At 41.9% G+C, this 24,230-nt stretch overlaps 1 protein-coding gene across 2 annotated transcripts in view; it reads left to right on the top strand.

Moving 5' to 3' along the window:
* The window catches only part of LOC124591738, a 97,110-nt gene that overhangs the window by 41,238 nt on the left and 31,642 nt on the right, over nucleotides 1–24,230 (top strand). For both annotated transcript variants that reach the window (XM_047131766.1, XM_047131765.1), the window contains one exon: nucleotides 15,439–15,742. In XM_047131766.1, the coding sequence (XP_046987722.1) occupies nucleotides 15,439–15,742 (304 nt within the window). The remainder of the gene's footprint in view (nucleotides 1–15,438; nucleotides 15,743–24,230) is intronic.

Raw genomic sequence — 24,230 nt, 5'->3', positions numbered from 1 at the left:
TTACTTGAATGCATGGTGAGCTATTGACTGTGTTGGCTCCTTGATCCTTGGGGTTTTCTGGCTCTGTCTCAGGGTGGTTTTCGTCAAGAATGTTCCACTACTGATAATCTGGTATATCCCGAGTCTGCCATCTGGACAGCTTTTGCCCAACATCAACACTTTATAGCCATCTTCTTCGACCTGCAAAAGGCTTATGACACCACGTGGCAACACAACCATGCGGGTGGGGCTCCGGGGTCCACTCCCAGCTTTTTTCAGAACTTATTGTCTCATCATATTGTCCAGGTTCAAGTTGGTACCTCCCCCAGTTCTCCCCATATCCAAGAGAATGGGGTCTTGCAGAGCTATATACTGAATGTCCCTCTCTTTTTAGTGGCCATCAATCGTCAAGCAGCAGCTGTGGGCTTCTCGGTATTACCCTCCTTGTATGTTAACCACTTTTGCCTCTACTGTTGGTCCTCTAGTGTGGATGTCGTAAGCGTCGACTGCAAGGTGCCATACAAAAGGCGCAAGCATGGCCTCTCACCCACGGGTTTTTGGTTTTCAGCTGCCAAGACTTGCGTCATGCACTTCTGTCACTGTTTTACCATCCATCCATGACCAAAACTTTACCTCGATGACTTACTACTCAATGTGGTGGACACTTATTGCTTCTTAGGACTGGTCTTCGATACTTGGTTGACATGGATCCCCCATCTTTACCAGCTTCAGCCAAACTGTTGACTGCATCTTAAGACATTTCACTGCCTGAGTAACACTAGCTGGGGTGTGGACCATGCTACCCTTCTGAAACTTTACAAAGCCCAGATACAATCCCGTCATGATTATTTTAGTCTAGCATACATTTGGCATCGCTCCCAGCATTTCAGATACTGGATCCAATACACTACTGTGGTATTCAACTTGTGGGAGGAATTTTTCGAACTAGCCCTGTGAACAGCTTACTCATGGAGGCCAGGGTCCCTCCATTGTGGATCAGGCACCAACAGCAGCTTGTCAATTACGCTACACACATTCACAGCTCCCCTGAGCATCCGAATTACTGTCTCTTCTTTTCAAACACGGACGTCTATCTCTTGCAGCGGCAACTGAGATCAGGGATTAGCGTCGCAATCTGTGTTGGTCCCTCCTCTCTCAACTCCAGTTGTTTCCTCTATCACGTGTCCTGCAGACGCACTCACGTACACCTCCTTGGTGCGTGCCTCAGCCACAGATTCATCTTGACCTAGCACGAGGTCTGAAAGACTCGGTTCATCCCGCTACCCTCTACCACCAATTTTTCCCCATCCTTGGCGCATCCTGGGTTTCAGAAGCAGTCTATACTGATGGGTTGACGGTTGCAGGTCATATAGGCTTGGCTTATACTCACGTGTTGTACTGTACCACACTCCTTGGCAGATGGCTGTAGTGTTTTCACTGCAGAGACAAAAGATGCTCTTGAGCATATCCTTTCGGCACTGATAACTCCTTTTGCATCTGCAGAGACACCCACCTTGAGCGGTTTGCAAGCTCTCAATCGGTGTTATCCTCGCCATCCTGTGGACATGGCTATTCACAATATTATTTATGGCTTTGAACAATGTGGACACTCAGTAACCTACGTCTGGATCCCAAGCCACATTGGCATCCCGGGGAATGAAATCACTGATAGCTTGGCCAAACTGGCTACCAGTGAACCAAATTTTGAGATTGATATTCTTGAAGCAGATCTCTGATCGGTATTACGCCATCAAGTTTTGGGATCTGGAATACAGAATGGCTCCCTCTGACTTCACCAAACAAACTGTGTGATAAAGGAGACTACGAATCTGTAGAGGTCCTCCATGCAGGCCTCTCATGAAGGCTCTACAGTTATGCATTGGTCATACTCATCTGATTCATGGTCATTTCCTCAATCACCAGCACCAACCCCACTGTCATCGAGGTTCCCATTGAACAGGGGTCCCCATTTTGCTTAACTGTCACAACGTACTCAATCTGCAGTGGGCTCTTAAATATCCCTGGCTCGCTTCCCCTAGTGTTAAGAGATGATGCTCTGTGGCCGTCTTAGTTTTATGTTTTACTTAGTTTTACATTTTATTCATGAAGGAGGCTTTTAGCACTCTCTTTAAGAGAGAACCACTGAACCTAATTGACCCATTGAGGGATTGGCAGAGCCTTCTGTTGCCTCCTCTGCCCAGACTGGGCTGCGGCTGTCTGGGCTCAGTGATCCATCCCAGCCCCCACTGTACCTGCTCTTTTACTCTTCTTCCCCCCTCTCGCATGGTCTGTTCTACTTTGTCTATCTGTGCTTCTCTTGCCCTGTCCACGTTGCTAATCTTTCCTTGTCAATTTCTGAGTGGGGTACCTCTGGTAAGTGGCAGGGGGTGGAGGATGTATGTTCTCTCACTACACTCTGCTTTCGGAGGCTTCTGGATGCTCCCCAGATGGAGCACCTCCCCTGCCGTTCTTCCTATGTCTTCCTCTCTTCTTTTCTGTCCTTTAAGTAGGCTTTGTTGACCTTTGGGTTTTCTTCCCCTGGATTTGCATTGGTAGGCCATCTCTGATGTCCAGTCATGTAGATCTGTCTGTTCAAGAAAGAAGGGACTGGTGACATAATAGTTTGGTCCCTTAATCCAACCAACTAACATGTTTCCTTAAATGAACCGGTAGACACGTATGCCTACACTACCACAATTCTCTCTTGAAGAGGATACACCTTGCTAATATATATATTTACTACATACGTCTTAACAAAGTTGCTGAGGCTTTCATCTTGACAATACAAAACAGTCATAATAGCTTCTAAACAGTAGATGACAACTGACAGGTGGCAATGAGCAGTCTAGTACTCGGGGCCAGTTTTTCATGTGCCAACTTGCAGAACTACACTTGAGCTTTAGTGCAGCTTTTTATGTACATACTATATTAACAGGCTCATGAAATTTAATGAAAAAGTCTTGTAAAACATTACTATAAATGTAAACAGCTACTTCTTCGGCAGGAACTTATGTTAGTCACTAAATGTGCAGTCCTACAAGGACCACATGAAATTCATCATCAGCTTACTTTGTGTTTAGACAGCAGTACACTGTTTTAAATAAAATGTTTTATCACAGTACATAAGTGTCCCTTACCCATTTGTATGTCACTGATCTTATAACGCAACAGTTGGTGAACAACTGCACCTTGCATTCATTTGAAGGTTTGGATGAAATTGTGACAAGTATTGCATTTACCAAAATTTACTGAACCTATCAGTTCATGCTTGTTCATTTAGTAACAAAGTGTTAGTTCCTTTGTGTTGCAGTCATTTCCACATGACAACACAGTAAATAGTGACTACTCTCATGAAAATTGCATGAAACACACTTCTTTCTCGTGTGCAAAACTGCACCTGACTAAGTCTCTTTCCAAATAGATCTAGCCCGCAATTATAACCTCCTCTTGTTCTCAAATGATTCTTAATTTTAGGGAGTGCAATGTTTTCAACACCTGACAGTTAACCTACGCGTTAAGAACTACTACCAAACATGAAGAGATACTTAATAAGCGACAAAATTGTACTGTGGCTGCGTGTGGTTTTGCATTTACCCTCTATTGTTTCCAATAAGCATTTTGCTCCAGTCACACAGTACTTAATCCGTTGATGAATAAGAGGAATATAACATATTTTTTCACGTTTGATTTCCATAGTATTATTTCAGCTTTAATGTCTTTGCAAAGAATTAAAAATTCACCTCTCTTGTGGTAGCAGCAGGTGCGCCTTGAAAATCAAGGATACCTACTGATTGAAAAATAGAAACTGACAAGCACACACTTACATGATATTGTTTCTGTGACAGTAATATTGTCTTTATTAACAAGCACAGTTCTCACTTTTATCTGTGTTGTACAGCCCCCTTACACAGTTGGAATTGGCTACCTATGATTTCAGTTGACATGTTGCGATAATATGTTCATTACATGAGTTACAGATTATCAATTTGGAAATCAAAATTTAAAAAAAATAAACTGTGTAACTGACTTCTATTGATATTTGACTTTATCTTACAACAAGAAGGTAATGAAATCTTTATTTTATTGAATTGTAGTAATATTTCGTGAGGATTAGTTACAAATTCATCATAACTGAGAAAACAATTATCTGAGTTAAATAATATCCGCGAATCCAGCATTGAATTGCTAGCGAAGACTGCATCTAGGAAATTCTTTTTCCATCTTATTCTGACGTAATTCCTCCTTTCTTGAAACAAACTGATTTTATGCCCAGCCAAAGTTACTGGATTGCTTTGGCTTGTGTGGTTGCATTTAAAAAGTATATTTAGGAAGATTAGTGTAGACCACATGACCTAATGAAAGCATCAAACTTCAAAGTGAGGTTATGATAAATGACAGATACAAGAAATTGCTATTAAAAATGAAAATAAGTTAACTGTATTACACAAATCCACACTAGGTTCCACTAATGCAGTCACAGTGGCCACAATTAACTTCAGTTCGTCAGGATAATGAAAGGATAGAAAATTACGTAAAATAAGTTAAATAACTCTTTTCAGTAATTATTATTCCAACCAGAACAAGAAACCTACATTTATTAGTACAGAAGTGCTTTCAGATGTGATATCAATTACAATACAGCAATGATTCATTGTAGTACAGGGTAATATAACATTAAAAATGAAACAAACCAAGAACAGACGCTCCTTACTGTGTTACTGTAAGACAAACACGGAACTGTATATAAACCATATCACTGTAAGTTACATTCATTTTTACTGTATACATGAAAAGCTGGTTTAAAAAATGGAAACTCTTTCTTAAAATACCTTGTTGTTCTTAAAGAGATGCAACTAGTTAACCTTTTAGAAATAATGTAGCAAAATCATCTGCCTAGAATTGCCCACTGGGCAGTGCAGAGTAGTATGTCTGCGAACAAGATGGTTTCCAGAACAGGTCGTGCTGCCTACTGCATGAAGTGAAGAAGAAGAAGAAGAAGAAGAAGAAGAAGAAGAAGAAGATGATGATGATCATTCTTCAAGGATGTTAATTAGTTGTTTACATGTTACAGAGATGATTTACCATTGGTAATGGGTTAATTTATGTAGAACATTAAAACTATTTGCAGTGCATATATGATTCACTATTTATATGTGGCCTGTAATTGTAATTACACTAATCAGGCTTTAAATCATCTACAGGATATTTTGTTGTCTTTACTCATTCCACAATCAGTATTTATTTTTATTTTGTCACATTTTTATTTCTTAACTGTTGTGTACAGCTCAGTTGTTGTAGAACTTAGATTCCAGTTTCCATTTTACTGTTTTCTGAAGAATCCCTCCCCTCCCCTCCCCTCCCATCCCCTCCCCTCCCATCCCATTCCTCTTCTATCCCTCCCCCTCCCTCTACCTGTCCCCCCACCTCCTGCTCCCCCTCCTTTCCTCTCCTTTTCCTTTCTCCCTCCCCTCCCCTCCTTTTCCCTTCCCCTCCCTTCCATCACCCCCTCACCCTACTCTTGCCCTTCCCATTCTACTATCCTTCCTCTGCTTTGGTGTTTGAGGTTCCTCTTTTTCTTCTTTCATTCTGTGTACTCCCAAATGCCGGCCCATGCATTTGACCTATAACAGGTGACTGGGTAACGCGTAATTCCCAGCCTGTGTTGACAGGTAGTGTTTGCACATACCCCCCCCCCCCCCCCCCCCCCCCGCTCCCCCTATATAGGCCAGGGCCAGGGAGGCATGATTACCTGAGCTGTTACCTTCCCAAATTGACAATTGGTCCCTCTGTCAGGTGTTCAGGAGGTGTGACCTGAGGTGGGAACTAAGGTGGGTGAGGCCCCATCTTTGGGGGTCTTCCAGTTGGCAATCATGGGGGATATTCTTGCAATGAGCCAAACGTCTCTTCCTCAGTCTACCTCTATTAAGTGTAAATGGAATGAGGCTAATGAATCAAAGACCCTCCTAGCTGCACCTCAGTTCCTCATGGTTTCGTGTACTGAAGACGGTTAGTCCTTTTCTGTGGTAAATCCGTTTATTATTATGAAAGGTGTTGATGCAGTTGCTAGCCCTGGGAAATCCTGCTCTCATTTATGCAGTGGCACTTTGCTTTTATTAGACTACTTCTGATTCCCAAGCACATCAACTGCTTGCAGCTTCGCCCCTTCGTGGCTATCCTGTTCATATCAGTGCTGATTGAATGCTAAATTATTCGCACTAGGCTGGTCAATGGTCTGACTGAGGCAGAAATCCAAATCTTCCTCTTTGATCGGGGTGTCATTGCAGTCCATCAGGTGATGAAAAAGGTAGTGCATCCTTAGTGCCCACGAGCACTCTTTTTCACATGTTTGATACAGTAATCCTTCCCTCAAAGATCAAAGCAGGCTATGAAGTTATCACAGTCCGACCATATATTCTGAACCCGAAGTGCTGCTACCAGTGTCATTGTTACAACCATACTCGAATGTCCTGTCAGCACCAAGCTAAATGTGTAACATGTGGTAGGGATTGTCACGAGAGCGATTGTCTGCCTTCTTCTCCCCTCTGTATCAATTGCAATGGCGACCATCGACCATGCAGCCTCCTCCCAGTGATTGTCCCATGTATCTCGAACAGTGGGCCATCCAGGAGATCCAGGTAAAGGAAAAAGTGGCTTATCTTGTTGCTTACAAGTTGTTGGCTAGTTGTAAACCATGCGGCACTTACAGTGCTGTTCTTGCTATCTCTCGCTCCACAAAGGACATGGTCACACAGACTTGTGACCTCAAATTCTGCACCGCATCTGGAAAATCACTCAGTGTCACAGTAACATCCACAGCTCCTCCTCCAGCTTTGCAACAAGCCACTAAATTTTCACCTCACACTGCAAAATCACCTGCTACACAACCCGCAGGCCAGAAAGGACAGAAGGAATACTCCTGTGGAGACTTTTTATGTGTCTCCAGCCAACAGACATCTGAATCATCATTTGCCAACCACAAAGGCTCCAAGAAATCAAAGGCAAGCGGTCTTCTCGTTCGCTGACTAGGAGATCCTCTTCAGCGGTGTCGCCGTGTGATACCCTCACCCAGCTGACCTCCATGTCACCGTTTTTCTGACTTGGATTCCGCAGACCATCCGAGGGAGAATGTGAATGGCTCTGTAGATCTCATGGAGCAGGATCCTCCAACCTCTGCACGCTATAGCAGAGTATCTACGAAGGCTGGCACTTGGCAGCTGCCGAGGTGACACCCTTCATTTTTTCCCTCCTTCACTTTCCTCATCATGACTTTCCTCCAATGGAATATATGCGGCTTTAGATCAAACAAGGAGGAATTATGGCTGCTCTTGGAATCACAGTGTCTAATTGACTCTGCCTCCAGGAAACAAAATTGCATCCTCACGACTGCTTTGACCTTCCGCATTTCTTTCTGGCCCACTTTGGCCTTCCCTCCATCCCTCCCCCCTCCATCTCTCCTCCCTTCCCCAGGGTGGCATTCTCTCCCATGGGGGAGTCTTGCTGCTCACCAGGGATAACATTCATAGTCACAACATCTCCCTGAAGACCCGGCTGCAAGCTATTGCAGTCTGCATTTTCGCCGGCCGCAGTGGTCGAGCGGTTCTAGGCACTTCAGTCCGGAACCGTGTGACTACTACGGTCACAGGTTCGAATCCTGCCTTGGGCATGGATATGTGCGATGTCCATAGGTTAGTTAGGTTTAAGCAGTTCTAAGTTCTAGGGGACTGATGACCTCAGATGTTAAGTCCCGTAGTGCTCAGAGCCACTTGAACCATTTCTGCATTTTCCTTCCTCACTTGAGCTTTTCCCTTTGTACTGTTTACTTCCCTCCATCATTCAGTTTCACCAGGACAGACTTCCTCCAGCTTATTGGGCAACTTCTTCACACCTTTCTGCTGCTCGGTGACTTTAATGTGCACCACCCCCTTTTCGGGTTTTCCTAGAATCTGTCGAAGAGGTGCCCTCTTGGCTGACCTTCTCAGTCAACTCGACCTCATCTGCCTTAATGATGAGCACCCACATTCCTTTTATACTCCACGCATACCTATTCCAATTTAGACCTCACATTCTACACTGCTCAGCTTGCCCATCATCACGAGTCGTCTGTTCTCTCTGACATACGGCAGCCATTTTCTGTGTGATATCCGTTTGCTGACTCCTACCCCACCTACGTGCAAATGCAAATGACAATTTTCTGAAGCAAACTAGAGGCTTTACTCCTCCCTGGTGACCAACGAATGACTTTTCTCCAGTTGTGATGGCCAGGTAGAATACCTTACCAATGTTATCCTTGCTGCCGCTGAATGTTTAATTCCTTGCGCTTCATCCTTACTGTGCCATGATCTGGTCCCTTGATGGACTGAGACGTGCTATGATGCAATCCGTGCGTGGAGACGTATTCTCCACATTTTTAACCATCACTCTATGATGGCAAACTGTGTTCTTTATAAACAGTTGTGTGCACAGTGTCATTGCATTCCTCAGGATAGCAAAAAAGCTAGCTGGATTTCATTTGCTATTTATTTTAACAGTTCCACTCCCTCTTCCATCATGTGGACCAACCTCCCAACGCCTCCCTGGGACCAAGGACCATTCCCCAATATCCGGCCTCACCATAGCAGATGATGTCATAGTGGTCCCTATTGCTATCCCCAATACCTTGGGGCATTATTTTGTGGAAATTTCGAACTCCACCCACCCCCTGCCTTCCTCTATCGGAAATGAGTGGAGGCGGCTCATGCGATACCCTTCTCTTCTCAGAATCATGAGTGCTACAGTGCTACTTTTACTATGGAGGGGGGGGGGGGGGGGGGGGCTAGATCATGTTCTGGTGTGAAGCCACTGTCATATCTATACCTATGCCCAGCGAGGACAAACATGTTCCTTCTAGCTACTGTTCCATTTCTCTCGCCAGCTGTGTTTGCAAGGTGATGGAACATATGATTCATGCTTGACTGGTCTGGTGGCTCGGGTCTTGCAGTTTACTAACCACTGCACAGTGGGGATTTTGAGCACACCGTTCTGCAGTTGACCATCTCGTCACTTTGTCAATTTATATCATGAATGATTTTCTGCAGAAATACCAGGCTGTGGCTGTGTTTTTCGATTTGGTGAAAGCCTGTGATACCTGCTGGAGGACTGGTATCCTTTGTACTCTCTACACGTGGGGCTCCCAAGGCTGAATGCCCCGTTTCCTTCTGGAATTTTTAAAACACCAAGTTTTCAAGGTTTGTGTGGGTTCTCCGTTGTCGGACACCTTTATCCAGGAAAACAGTGTGTCTCGGGGTTCTGTGTGGAGCATCATCCTCTTTGCTGTCGCCATTATCCCTATTATGACCTGTCTCCCACTGGGCATCTCCGGCTCCTTTTTGTTGATGATTTTGCCATCTGTTGCAGTTCTCCTTGAGCGGCGTCTTCAGCGTTGTCTAATTGTCTTTACTTATGGCGCATCAGTAATAGCTTTCCCTTTTCCACTGACAAAACCATTTTTAGGAGTTTATGGGGGTGCAGTGAGTTTCTTCCACCGCCTTTACATCTTGGGCTGTTGCTCTTTTGTTCATTGAAACTACAAAATTCCTGGTTATATGCTTGACAGGAAAATTTCTTGTTACTCCCATGTGTCTTACTTGGCCACCTGCTGTATGTGGTCCCTCAATGCCCTACATGTCCTCAGTGGTACTTCCTGGGGAATGGACCACCCTCCTCCATTTGTACTGGTCCCTTGTCCGTTCGAAACTATACTATCGGTGTTTCACTTACGCATCTGCACATCCATCCATCTTATGCCATCTCAATACCATCTACCATCGTGGCATCTGTTTGGCCACTGGCACCTTTGCAATAGCCCGGTTGAGTGTTCGTATGCAGACTGCCGAATTACCATAGTCATACTGCTGTGATTTTCTCCTCAGCAGATACGAACACTGTTTGTCTGCCACACCTCGCTTTCGAATACTGCTCTGGCAGCTTAACTTCATACTAGGTGCCACTTTCCCTATGGATGTGAACCCTTCACCACCTTGGCTTTGTGTGGTGGCCAATGTTCACCTTGGACCTCATTTGCTTCCTAAGGACGCCACTCCAGACTCACTCTGTCACTGTAAGTTTCTTGACCTTTGCACGAAAATTCGTGGTAACCTTTGTGTATGTTGCTGGCTCTTGGACTGACCGTGGTATTGGGTGTGCCTTTGTCATTGGTACCAACATTTTTCAGTATCAGCTTCTGGAACACTGCTCAGTGTTTATATCAGATCTCTTTTCCCTGTATCGGGCCATGCAGTACATCCAGTGACACAGGATTTTCAATTGTTACATCTGCTCTGACTCTCTCAGTGCCCTTCAGAGCATCTGTGTGCTGTACACCATCTATCTCTTAATGCAATGAGTACAGGAAAGCTTTCACTTGCTCACTCTTGGTGGAGCCACTGTGATGTTTATGTGGATCCCTGGTCATGGTGGTATGCTGTCGAAGCTGCAGTCCTCGTACCTCTATCCCTCCAATGATCTTTGTGTTGCCGCCTGTCTCTTTGGCATCAGCACTGGTCTTCAAAATGTGTGTGAATTCCTAAGGGACCCAACTGCTGAGATCGTCAGTCCGTAGACTTACTCACTACTTTTTTTAAAACTAACTTATGGTAAGAACAACACACACACCCATGCCTGAGGGAGGACTCGAACCTCTGGCAAGAGGGGCTGTGCAATCCATGACATGGCACCTCAGACTGTGCAACCACTCTGCATGACCCACAGGTCTTCCCTTCATGGGAACAAGCTCCTAGGGCTGCTTGGGCTAACTTCACGCTAGATGCCACTTTCCCAATGGATGGATGTGAACCCTTCATCACCTTGGCTTTGTGCTGCTTGGGCACCATTCTCTCAATGCAAAAAGATCATTCTTGCTGGGCATTGTCTTTTTAGCCATCGTCATTTGTTAAGTGGTGATCTCCCACCACTTTGTGCTCATTGTCCTCAACCTTTGATGGTCACCATTTCCTGACAGAATGTCCTTTTTTTAAACACCTACATTCTAATTTATGTTTGCCGTCTGAGTTATCAGCTGTTTTAATGAATGATGTGCAGGCTGTTGACCGTGTTTCACTTTTTATGTGTCATAGCAGTATGTCGAAGGACATTTAATCTTTAGTTCAGGACCTATGTTGTCTTTATGGTGTATTTTATGTCCCTTTCTCCAAGAGAAAGTCCCAGTTTTTACCTGTCTTTCCTTCTATCGATTGGGCTTAATGTGTAGCTGCTTTTAACTCGTTTTTTGCCTTCATGTTCTATGGTTCTGACATGGGCGCATATGATCTTAGTTGTTTTTGTGCCCTAAAACAAAACAAACAAGAAACGAGTAGTCTCATATCTCAGTGAGGAACTTGAAACTTTCAGCATGGGACAGGAGCATGTGGAGGAACTATGGTTCAGGTTTAAAAGAATAATTGACTATGCACTGGATAGGGAAAAACCCAGTAGAACTGCCCCGTTTTAATTCTCGTACCACTGAAAAGATGAATGAAATAAGTAGTAGTGTCAGTGGTGTTGTGAAACAGCTGAAATGGTTTTGTAAGTAGAATAAAGATCCATGGTCCAATGGAATGCCTGTCAGATTCTATACTGAATATGCACCCGATTTAGCCCATTTTCTAACTGTAATACATCCTTGAACAAAAAACCATGTCCAGTTCTTGGAAAAAAGCACAGTTCACACCTGTCTACGGGAAGGGTAATAGAAGTGATCGACAAAACTACCATCCAGTATCCTTGACATTAATTTGTTGTAGAATCTTAGAACATATTCTGAGCTCAAATGTAATGAGGTATCTTGAACAGAATAACCTCCTCAGTGCCAATCAGCATGTATCCCAAAAACATCAATCATATGAAATCCAACTTGCACTTTTCTCGCATGACATATGGAAAGCTTTGGAACAAGGCAGCCAGGTGATTGCAGTATTTCTTGATTTTTGAAAAGCATTTGGCTCAGTACCGCACATGTGCTTATTGTCAAAAGTACAGTCATATGGGATCAAGTGAAATTTGTGACTAATTGAGGACTTTCGATTAGGGAGCACGCAGCATGTTGTCTTGGATGGAGACTAATCGTCAGATGTAAAAGTAACTTCAGCTGAGCCCCAGGGAAGTGTGTTGGAACTCTTACTGTTCATGTTATATATTAAAAATCTTGCATATAATATTAGTAGTAACCTCAGACTTCTTGCAGATGATGTAGTTATCTGTAATTAAGTACTGTGTGAAACAAGCTGCATAAATATTCAGTCAGGTCTTGATAAAATTTCAAAGTGATACTAAGATGGGGAACTTGGTATAATAATTTGTAAAGATGTGAAATGGAATGATCACTTAGGCTGAGTTTTAGGTAAAGCAGATAGTAGACTTTAGTTCTTTGTTAGAATACTGGGGAAGTGCAGTCAGTCTACATAGGAAATTGCTTACAAATCACTTGTGCAAACAGTTCTAGAATATTACTCAAGTGTGTGGGACGCGTACCAGATAGGACTAACAGGGGATATTTAAAATATACAGAGAAGGGCAGCATGGATGGTCGCAGGATCATTTGATCCATGGGAGTGTGTCTCAGAGATACTGAAGAAACTGAACTGGAAGACTCTTGATGACTGATGCAAACTATCCCGAGACAGCCTGTTAACAAAGCTTCAAGAACCTGCTTTAAGTGATGACTCTAGTAATATAGTACAATCCCCTACATATCTCTCACAAAGGGATCATGAGGATAAGATTAGAATACTTACGGCATCCAGAGAAGCATTCAAACAATCTTTCTTCCTGCAGCCTGTGTGTGAATAGAATGGGAAGAAACCCTAATAACTGGTACAATAGGATGTACCCCCTGCCATGCACCTCATTGTGGTTTGCAGAGTTAAGGTGTAGATGTAGATGAAGTTGTGTTGAGTGAACAGTGGCAAAATAAATTACTTTCACTGGCACTGAAAACATCGTCTGTGTCATATTGTTTGATTGATGAAGTCAGTATAAACTGCCACCAATGTTTTGTCATCATCCCTGGATTTGGTGGAGAAAACTCGTAACCATTTCTTATATCAGTTCGTCACCTCTCTCCAGCAATGGAAGGTACTGATGTGGGAGTGTTTTGAGACAGAACTTACTTGAAGCAAACTAACAATGCAGTCTAGACATCTTTAGGTACAACGTTTCTATAAGTTTTCCTTATCTTGAACGTAATTGCTGTAATTTATCTCTTCTTTTAATTATTATTGTGCACATACAATCGTCAATGCCATATTCTTTACAGATATGCATTTTCTATATTTATTTTTCATCTACTGCTTTAAGCATAGCATCTCCACTTTAAGTGAAAAAAACAATTTGTTTTTGCCCCGATTTCTCTGCCGTTGTGACATAGGAGCAGTAGTAACCATTGTTTACTTTGTTTGGTCTTAAAAATCACCCATGTTAGGTGTTATGACTTGTAGAAATCAGTGTAAATATTTTTGTGTTAGCATTTTTCACTCTAGTAGTTTTGTTTAGGCATTATTGTTCTTATCTAATTACAGTCAGCAATGAATCTTACGAAGAAATTGATGTGCTTCTGATGGTCAGCACTCTTATTTCAGTTGTTGCCAACTTGTTTATGGAGAAATTTGAACAATGAGCATATCAGGCAACCAATAAGACTTTGGTGCCACCTGTGGATGGTACTTTCATAGGGTGGACTTGTGGCGAAGAGGAGTTGGCTGTATTTCTGGTATACCTCAATAGTGTTAGCCCAAAAATTCAATATGTGAAAGGAAAGAGAGCAACGAACAACTTAATGTCCTGCATGTATCTCTAACAAAGTGGATGAACTGAACTTTGGGCCATAAAATGTACAAGAAAGTAATACACATGTGCCAATACCTTTATAAGGAAGCCAAAGATCAGTCAGAAGAGAGATAGCAAATGGTTATTTGTGGCTGGTTTTTAAGAAAAATGGTTACTCCAACAAGAAGGAAAAATGAGCACCATATTCAAGAAGAGGGAATTCCAGGACTAATGAGGAACTACAGCTGCCAACAGGGAAAGTTTCTGCGCCTTTTATTAACAAAGTCTTTGATCAATTCCAAAAGTTTTCACCAAGTGTGCGGTCTGTTGAGTTCTCTCTCTACAGTTTTTATTTTTCAGTGCACAACGTTAACCCAACACACTACAAGGGCTAAGCTGCTTGGATTTACTTGGCAAGTGACTGTCAGACAAAAGCTACATATCATTATTTTAGTAAATATTTCATCAGTACAATTTATATGGAAACAAGGCAGGTAACCTAAGTACTGGTTGTTATTAAAGACTGCTGGCTAGTTTTGTTAATCGTTGATGTAGATGTATCATATAATTTTGCTCTTATCACATACGTCAGAGATTATATTGTACAACCGAAAGTCCAGGTTGGAATATCAACAGTACTGTATTATGAAAATGATAGACTGCTGCTCACTTTTAAGATGACAAGTTGAGTTGTAGACAGGCACAATGAAATAATTGTTACACTCTTAGCTTTCAGCCAAAGTCTCTTAAGAAAAGAAAAGAACACACACACACACACACACACACACACACACACACACACACACACACACAAAATCAAGTACCTCTCAAGCATAAATGATTGCTCTGGCACTGCAGTTGGAGCTTACTGCTTACTTGTGTGTGTGTGTGTGTGTGTGTGTGTGTGTGTGTGTGTGTAGGGGATGGGGTGATTTCTTTTTCTGAAGAAGGTTTTGGCCGAAAGCTAAGTGTGTAACAGACCTTTTGTTGACACTGTCTGCAACTCAGTGTATCATTTTTACAGTGAGTAGCAATCCTTTTCAGAGCTACTATTGTGTCAAGCAACAACAATATTCCAGTCCACTGCTGTCTTTTTATTAAAAATACCATACCAGTGATCCTTATATGACTTTACTTTTCTGTGTGGAACAATTTGTTTAAAGTAAACCCACTCAGATTGGAAGATAGATGCTTCTGACCTTTTTTGTAGACGTTGTTACTAGTTTTTCAATGAAAGTGATTCAACTGATAAAACGTGAAATATGAGAGACTCTTTACTAGAAGTTAACATTTTAATGAACACCCATGCATTTCATTAATAAGCTACCACAACATGGTTCCCCCTAATTCCACAGCCAGGCTTTGGGTCAACGCTATCATATGGTGTGCTAAATTAATTTTGCACTTCTTGTTCTAGCCATCTGCTGGCCATTATCATTACTGGTGAACAACTGGGTGACTTCAGATTAATGAAAGTTGTTAATAAATTATCTCACAAAAGTATTGCCCACAGAGTGGGATGTTAGAATGAGGGTACAATTTATATACCACATTCATTAGATGTTCTTAACTCTGTATAATTCATTATGAAATGATATAAAATGATGTTTCTAGGCTTTTATGTAATATGTCATAATAATGTGATTTATTTATTTTTTGCAGGCACTAGTTGTTTCTTCACCGGACATCCCTGTGCCGACAACAACAGCAAATCCGATAACTACAGTAAGCTCGTCAACTACAGCAGGGTCTGCCACAACTGATGCAACAACAATACCTGTAAATGCAACATCGCATTTGCCAGTGAGCCCTCCCGTTACACCAGTGCCACTGTCAGTCACTAATAGCACAACTTCTCCAATTAATGGATCAGTCGTTGCTCCATATGTGTGCCTCAATTCGTCTATAATACCGCCTGATCCAAATAAAACATATGGCTATTTTTATAAACACATAACTGTCAAAGGTGAGTCTTTTGAGGTAAATGTAATAGATCTATGAGTATTCAGTGCTTGTATTTGAATGAGTTAAAAATAATGTTTTGAAGTGAGATTGGAATTTCAGTTCAGTAATGTCATTGGTTGCCTTCTTTCAGTTTTGTTTGTTGTTTCCATCATGAAATTTCCATTATGATAGGAAGTAGAAGTTGATACACTGCAACTTCAGTCTTGGGGTCTCTCTTTGTATATAACAGTAGAATATTTGTATTCAAATTTATTTCGTTGTTTAGAATAGCTCTGAAATATAGGTACTTTGCCATTTTTGCATTCCCCAAAACTCTTTGTGTATTCAGAAAAAAGCAAATAAAATATCAAATTGTGCAGTGTTTCATTTTAATGACCAGATTAAAATTATAGCCTGCCTGAAATGAGAAACTGTCTCTTCATGTACACAGTCTAGTCACATTAATGTGACCACTGCATATGTTTGACACCAACATGCAATAACTGCTCACTTTCAGCAGATGGCAGCACTAGCAGTGGAGGGAATATAATGTGTCGGGGGGATGTGAGAAACAGTGCAGTTGTCATAATGTGTAAGCAGAGCAGTTTATCTGATGTCCAAAAAGGCATGAGGATTTACTTTCAGACCAGGTGTGGAGGCAATTTCAAAACAGCCAAGTTTGTAAACTAATTGCGTGCTGCCGTGGTTAAAATATACTGTGCATGCAAATTGGTGCTATCCAAAACTGACGCTGAGGCAACTGTGAGGCACCATGGGCCATAGGTGACAAGGGTGAATGATGGCTGCAGAGATGTATATGGCTGAATAGACGTGCAGCTATTCAACGCCTGACCACCCAGATGAACCAATAGGCTACAAACAGTGTCTCCTCAGGGAATATTGCTGCGTATGGGCCTCAACAGCAGGGACCTGGTCCATGTATCCATGCTGAATGCTGTTCATCACCGATGAAGGCTGGAATTTGCATGCCAGTACCTCACCTGGTCGTCCACTGAGTTGTGACAGGTGGCTTTTTCAGAAGAAACGTGTTTTATGCTCCATTGGACCCATGGCCATTGATGTGTATGGCGTGAAATGTCTGAAAGCAAAGGGTCCAGGCCAGAGGAGGGAGCATTATAGTCTGCGAAATGTTTCCGTGACGTTCCCTGGGTGATTCCATAATTCAGGAGACATTAATGGATCAACACAAGTATACCTCTCTCCTCGGGTACCATATCTACCCTTACATGGAGTTTGAAGATAATAGAGAGAAACATTCCACGTGGGAAAAATATATCTAAAAACAAAGATTCTGTAACTTACCGAACGAAAGCGTTGGTACGTTGATAGAGACAATAACAAACACAAGCACACACACAAATTTCAAGCTTTCGCAACCCACGGTTGCTTCATCAGGAAAGAGGGAAGGAGAGGGAAAGACGAAAGGATGTGGGTTTTAAGGGAGAGGGTAAGCAGACTGTCTGCTTGTGTCTGTTTATGTGCGGATGGATGGATGTGTGTGTGTGTGTGTGTGTGTGTGTGTGTGCGTGTGTGCGTGCGTGCGTGCGTGCGTGTGCGAGTGTATACCTGTCCCTTTTTCCCCCCAAGGTAAGTCTTTCCGCTCCCGGGATTGGAATGACTCCTTACCGTCTCCCTTAAAACCCACATCTTTTTGTCTTTCCCTCTCCTTCCCTCTTTCCTGATGAAGCAACCGTGGGTTGTGAAAGCTTGAAATTTGTGTGTGTGTTTGTGTTTGTTATTGTCTCTGTCAACGTACCAGCACTTACATGGAGTTTGTTTTTCATGACTTTGGTGCCTGTTTCACCACATGCGCCATCTGGATTCGTGCCCCAGACACCAGTTTCTCAGAACTCCGTAGGAGTGAACTAGTGCTACAACAAATCCTTGGCTCTCACTACCCATCTGGTCTTAATTTATGTTAATTCCTTCCATCTTAGCATTTCTTCACAGTAACTATGCCGTTCTTCACTCCATTTTAGTTTTCTACACCTATCATTTTCCAATCTGTTTTTCGCCATCCCCCTCCCACTACTGTTACGTACAATGCACTTAGCTTTTCACTCTTATGAAGACTTGTACAGTGTTTGGTAGTTATCTCGTCTTTCGTATTACCCTGTCTTTCACCTTTAAGTTCTCAGGTTTTCAAATCTCGTCCGGTGCAGCCCCCAAAAATGTCTTTCCTTCTCATCCTATCCAGTATGTCTCCACTGACACAGGGACCTGGATAACTTTTCTGGACTGTACCCTTTTCCCAAATCCCTCCAGTCCTTTTCCTTCACCCCCTCTTCCTTCCCCTTCAACTCTTCTGCCAGAAGGAGGAGCCACTGGCTCTGAAAGCTTACACAAGCTAAACCTGTGTGTGTGTGTGTGTGTGTGTGTGTGTGTGTGTGAGATTCTCTTGCCACTGCTTGCTGACTAGATTTTTTTATCAATCCATTTACATTATATTGTCAATAGTTGATTATTTTCATTGTTATGTAATAGTATTTTGTAAAATAAAATATTTTATTCAGTTCTATCTCACATGGTGTAGAACTTCTGAAATGATTCTCATGTTATTTTGGATGATTTATTAGGCTGTTGTTAGATGACAATTGTCTAGTGCTTCCTTACACACTAGTGTGCAGGAAATAGTGCCTTAAAAACTTAAGATACCATCAGCAGTACAGAATCTTTGGTTACGACACAAGGCAGGTTCTGCAATACTAGATAATATAAGCCTTCAAGTAAAATTCCTTGTTAACTGTTCTGATAGTTGTGTTATTGACATCTTGTGCTCTGATTCCTCGTATAACAAGCTTCTCCGGTAATGTCATACTAGTAGCATTCAATACTTAGTGATTGCATACAAAGAAATAGCATATCTTTTCAAAGAGCTGTAAAATAAGAACCCCAGTATATTGCATTCCATACCAAAATGTTAATTGTATGTTGGTAGTCTGCATTTACAAATGAAGTGAGATGCCAGGTACAGCCATCATACGGATCACTACAACCTACCAAAAACTTGTTAAGTACCACTACTTAGAAGCTGGCCACAATGTGTATTAAAGGATAAAATAAGAAATTGCTCCTCCTGCGTATGGAATATGTTCCCAAGTTTGCAGTTAAATTCCAGATAACGTTCTCAAGAACAAACTCTAAATTTTTATCCAGAAGGGCATGGGGTCATATGCATGAGTCAATCTGGTCTGGTATCAGTTCAAATAAGCAATTGCACATCCATTTTCGGAACTGACAGTCATTTTTGTAGCCTTGTTGCATGCAGTGCCATGTAATTCAGTTCCTCACAACAATTTGGGCCAATTTGGCTCTGGATACAAGCAAAAATTCCGTAGCAGATGAGCTGATAGTGATATGATCATTTTACAGCATTTCTCCAGTCACATGATCAATAAGGTTTTATGCCTGAATTGTAAGACTGCCGGTCCTACCAACACTATGCACATTTCATAATGCTATACCTAAATGCATGACACCACAGCTGTTGTTCTGTCACTCATATATGAAGACCCATTGATATAAGACAGATCACTGTGACTTTAAGATGCCACACATTACATTTAAAAATCAACTATGGATAGTGATTTACATTCAGTGGGGTTATTTTCACTCAGCCAATTAATTTGCCACAAAAAGAAACCATTTACAGTATGGCCACACTATTTCCTAGTCAGTTGGTCCTTACCTCTGAGATGTGTGTAGTGGATTGATCCGGGGTGAAGTAACCCTAGCTGTTAATTTGTGATAAGGTCAGTTTTCCATGTACAATTTTCTGTTTTATGTTTTAAAATGACCATAAGTGTAAAAATATATTGGTTTCAAATATGTTGCTACTTTACCATTTACATTATGTACTTGCTGTAAAACTTTGAGTGTCACGTGCTGTGCAAGGTTGTAAACATCTGAAAACTTGATTTAGTATGACAATAATGGAAATTCCTGGATGGAACAGTACATAAAATAAGGGAAAGACAACCATTCAGCCATAGTGGACTGGTGTATGGAGCATAGAAACATAACAGAAATCAGTATTCATGCTAGCTTTCGAGCTCTTACACTTTTTCTATTAAAAATACACACATTCAAACACATGATCACTCTCACACCCAAATGCACACTCCTGTGGCTGCAGCAAGAATAGTTATTGATTATAGTTTCTTAAAAGCAGTTGCTGAGCTGATGGGGGTGGGGTGAGGCTAGGGAGGGATGCATGAGGCATATTTGGGAGAGGGGAAAATGACAGGAAGGTGGATGTGAAGGAGGAGACAGAGAAAAGAGAGAGAGAGAGAGAGAGAGAGAGAGAGAGAGAGAGAAAGCCTGCATGTGGGGGGGGGGGGGGGGGGGGGAGAGAAAGGGTAGTGGGAGAAAGCAGTACATGTTCTGGATGCAGAAGGAATGGTGTGGGCAGAAGAGAGAAGAGAAAAGGTAAAGTGAAGTTGTGGGAAAAATGCTAGAGCAGTTAGGGGGATTGTGAGAGTGCAGGATTTGCTGTACAGACAATTCCCACACATGTAGCTCAGAGAAACTTGTGCTGGAAGGAAGTATCCAGATGGCCCACGTAGTGAAGCAGATGTTGTGGTATGTTGCATGTTCAGCAACTTGATGGTCAGGTTTGCAGTTTGCTACAGTTTTGTGATGATGATTAATGCCAGTAGATAGCTTGTTACTTATCAGCCCATGTAAAATACTGTACAGTAATTGCAGCATAGCTGATATATAACATGGCTGATTCCATATGTCATCCTGCCTCAGGTTGACTAGGAAATGCCAGTGACTGGACTGTGGTAGGAGGTGGTGGGTGATTGTAAGGGACCGGTCTTGCACGTGGCCTTACCACAAGGGAATGACCCTTGGGATGCAGGATTGGGAGCAGAGTGGGAACAGATATAGACAAGAATATTCTGCAGGTTGGATGGGCAGCTGAAAACTACTTTGGGTGATGTGGGTAGGAGTTGGGTAAGATATCCCTCATCTAAAGGCATGATGAGAGATAGTTGAAGCATTGGCGAAGGAAGTTGCTCAGCTTTTCAAGGCGAATGGTTTATCAGAGGAGTGCTGCTCAGTGACTGGTTAATAGGTTCACTGGTGCCAGAGGAAACAGTGCTGTAAGAGATCTGTTAATGGATGAGGCAGATTGATATTGCTTGTCAGGAAAGGCTCTGAAAAACAGATGGAGAGGCCGTAAGGAAGCGACTTTTTGACATGAAACCGGTGACAGCTGTCAAAGTGGAGATACTGTTGGTGGTTGGTGCCCTTAGTATAAACAGATGTAGTTTGGAGCCATCTCAGATGTGGAGGTTGATATCTAGGACCAGCTGAAGTGAATTTAAGAGTCGCTGTTCGTCGTATGGGGGAAAGAACAATGGTTGTACCTGCCATGAGTCCAGTTCATGAAAATGTCATTAGTGAGTCTGAACCAGACAAAGGGGTTTTGGTGTTGACTGGATGAGAAGTTCAAATGGTTTAAATGGCTCTGAGCACTATGGGACTTAACATCTGAGGTCGTCAGTCCCTTAGAACTCAGAACTACTTAAACCGAACCAACCTAAGGACATCCATGCCTGAGGCAGCATTCGAACCTGCGACTGTAGCAGATGGGAAGTATTCCTTCAGATGTCTCATAAATAAGTTACCATTGGATAGGGCCATGCGAGTACCTGTGGCAGTACTGTGGATTTGTTTGTGGAGTTTGCCTTCAAAAGTTAAATAATTGTGGGTCAGGATGTGGTTGGCTTGGAGAATTAGGAAAGAGACAGTGGTTTTGGTATCAGGAGGATGTTGGGAAAGGTAGTGTTCAATGGCGGCAATGCCCACTACCCTCTCCTTGCCTTGCATGTCCATCCTTACCCTCTCCCCACCTGAGATCAAAACAGGCAACTGCTGTCAATAATTGATAATCAGTAATCAGTATCACTTTAGGAGTTTGTGTTGGGGTGTCTGTGTGATTGTGTGTGTAAATGTGGTCCCTTTATTAGAAAAAGAGCAAGAGCACAAAAGTCTGTGTTTTCTGTTGCATGGTTCTGTGCTCCACACACCAGTCCACTATAAGTCAGAGTAAGAGTGGTTTTTAAGAAAATATTAACTATTTGTTCTGTTTATGTTATGTATTCAGGTAGCACGTAGAATGTATAGCAGCCCACTTTTTGCTGACAACTTATTGTACGTTTCTCAAATAATATGTTTACAGTCCATACACAATACGATATAAAGTTTTGGCGTTCAGAATGTGTGGACTCAAGATGGTAGAGTAATTATCAGTACCACAGCTGGAAAGAAGGCAGTTACAAACATGACGGAACTGAATAGTATCAAGTGAAACTACATGAGCCAAAGCAAAAACTTTACACCTCTCCTTGGTTTAATACTTATCTAATGTAAGATTCCTTGTACTGTAAATACTATATTGAAATTGTATCAACTTTAGAACTATCTTTGTACCTGTGCCTTGACCTCTTTTTCTCTAATTGTAACTGTATAATTATTTTTTTACTAATGCCTTCACTTATTACCCTTAATTGTAGTATTACCTAATTTTATTTTATTTACTGTTAGCACTTTGTGCCTGAGAATTCTCTATCTTGCATGTAGTAGTAGCACTGTTATTATTACTCTTTTCCTGGTTACATTACCCACTCACCTTCTTGGTTTAAATGGCCAAGAACAAAATCGCAATCAGTCATACTTTGGTAATTTCTAATTTAATTGTTAACTTTCTGTATTAATCTTTTAGTTGTTAAACCTATTTTTCCCTGCTGGCAGTATCATCCTTGTGAATCAACTGCTTATCTCCTCCCACCCTGAACTAACACTTATTACATTTCATCCATTAATACAGAAGGTAAATTATTTTTACAGTCACCATTGTTGTCTGTCATGTTCCCTCACAATGAATACTCTCTGTTCCCCACTCCTTCATATTCGCACTGCCATACTTTGTGCTAGGGAAGTTTAATCAACCTGGAACTCCTCACTTTCTCCAGCCCCCTACCACCTTTGGTCCCTTCCCCCTGTCCCATCCCCCTCGCATGCTGCAAGGCACTAGCTATGCCAGAGTCCAGGACAGCCGCTGTCCATACTTGCAGGATTATAGCGGATACAATTTGTGACAACTGTACACTACAAATCTTGGCTGGAAACATGCGGCTGTTACCGGCCCAGTTGAGTAAGTTCAGAAATATATTTTAGGACCTTAGCTTTCATGTCATACAAATGTCGGAAACATGGCTTAAGCTGAGCAGCCCTTCCAGCTCTGTAAATCTCAATGGCTATGTGCTTCTGAGACGTGATAGGGGTAGCCCTGCACAAGGCCGCACGTACGGAGACAGAGCTCTCATGAAAGATAAGTAATTTAGGTTGTAATTGATTGTAGTTGAATACTTTTAACTAATTAAATACGTTCTTTAGTGTACTCTTCAAGCTCACCATTAAAAGTTTTTCTCTTATTTGCATAGTGTTCTAGTAATCGTGAAAAGTTTGTTTGTTTACTTACTGCTGCTTAGGCCTAATTTGTTGAGTGTGTATATTTAGCGTTATACCGCAATTGGAAGTGGATTTGCTGTAGTTTAACGGATTAAATAAGTTCATTAGGGTGCTTTTCAAGCTCACCATTAAAGGTTTTTCTTTTCTTTGCGTATTGTTCCAGTAATCGTGAAAAGTTCGTTTTGTTTACATTTCGCGGCTTTGCCTTACTTTCCGAGTGTGCATACTTAGCGTCATACCGCAATCTTAAGTGTATTTGGTATAGATTAATTAATTAAATACATTCATTAGTGTGCTCTTCAAGCTTGCCATTAAAGGTTTTTCTTTTATTTACGTATTCTTCCACTTATCGCAAAAAGTTCGTTTTGGTTACATTCGGCTGTTTAGGCCTAATTTTTGATTGTTCATATTTAGCGTTATACCACAAATTTAAGTGCATTTGGTAATAGTTTACTTACATATTGGTTTCCAAAACATATTTAGTGTCCTTTTGCATCGGTATTTAATATATTATTGTTATCACTTAGTAAATAACTAATTTTCAAACTACCATGGATACTAAGTGTGTGAGCTGCAGTAGGAAACTTAGTTCAGGGGTTTTGTGCAGCTGTAGTGACAGTTGGTTTCAGTGGGGAAATTGTAGCGGCATGGGAATTGGGGAAGCAAACGAGACTCTTCCATTCTTTTGCAGGGTTTGCTCAAGAGATAGGATTATAGCTGAACAGGAGGAGAAAATTAGAGCCCTTCAGGCTGATTTGGACAGAGCGAGGGAGGAACTGAAGAGGTTAAGGGGGGAGGAGGGCAAACTGTGGTGGGAAGTGGTAGCTGGGAACAGGGGCCACAGAAAGAGGACAGTGTCTGACAGTTTCCCTATTGGCACAACCAATAAATTTGCCTTGCTACCACAGTTAAGTAAGGAAGAGGCTCCAGTGGAAGTAGATGTAGCTAAGATGCAACAGAATCTGACTAGGAAACCAACTATTTAAAAAAAAAGTAGAAATTAAGAG

Source organism: Schistocerca americana, chromosome 2 (assembly GCF_021461395.2).
Source record: "Schistocerca americana isolate TAMUIC-IGC-003095 chromosome 2, iqSchAmer2.1, whole genome shotgun sequence".
Taxonomy (NCBI): Eukaryota; Metazoa; Arthropoda; class Insecta; order Orthoptera; family Acrididae; genus Schistocerca; species Schistocerca americana.
The sequence above is the reverse complement of the archived record's forward strand: the minus strand, read 5'-3'. Positions and strand labels throughout refer to the sequence as shown.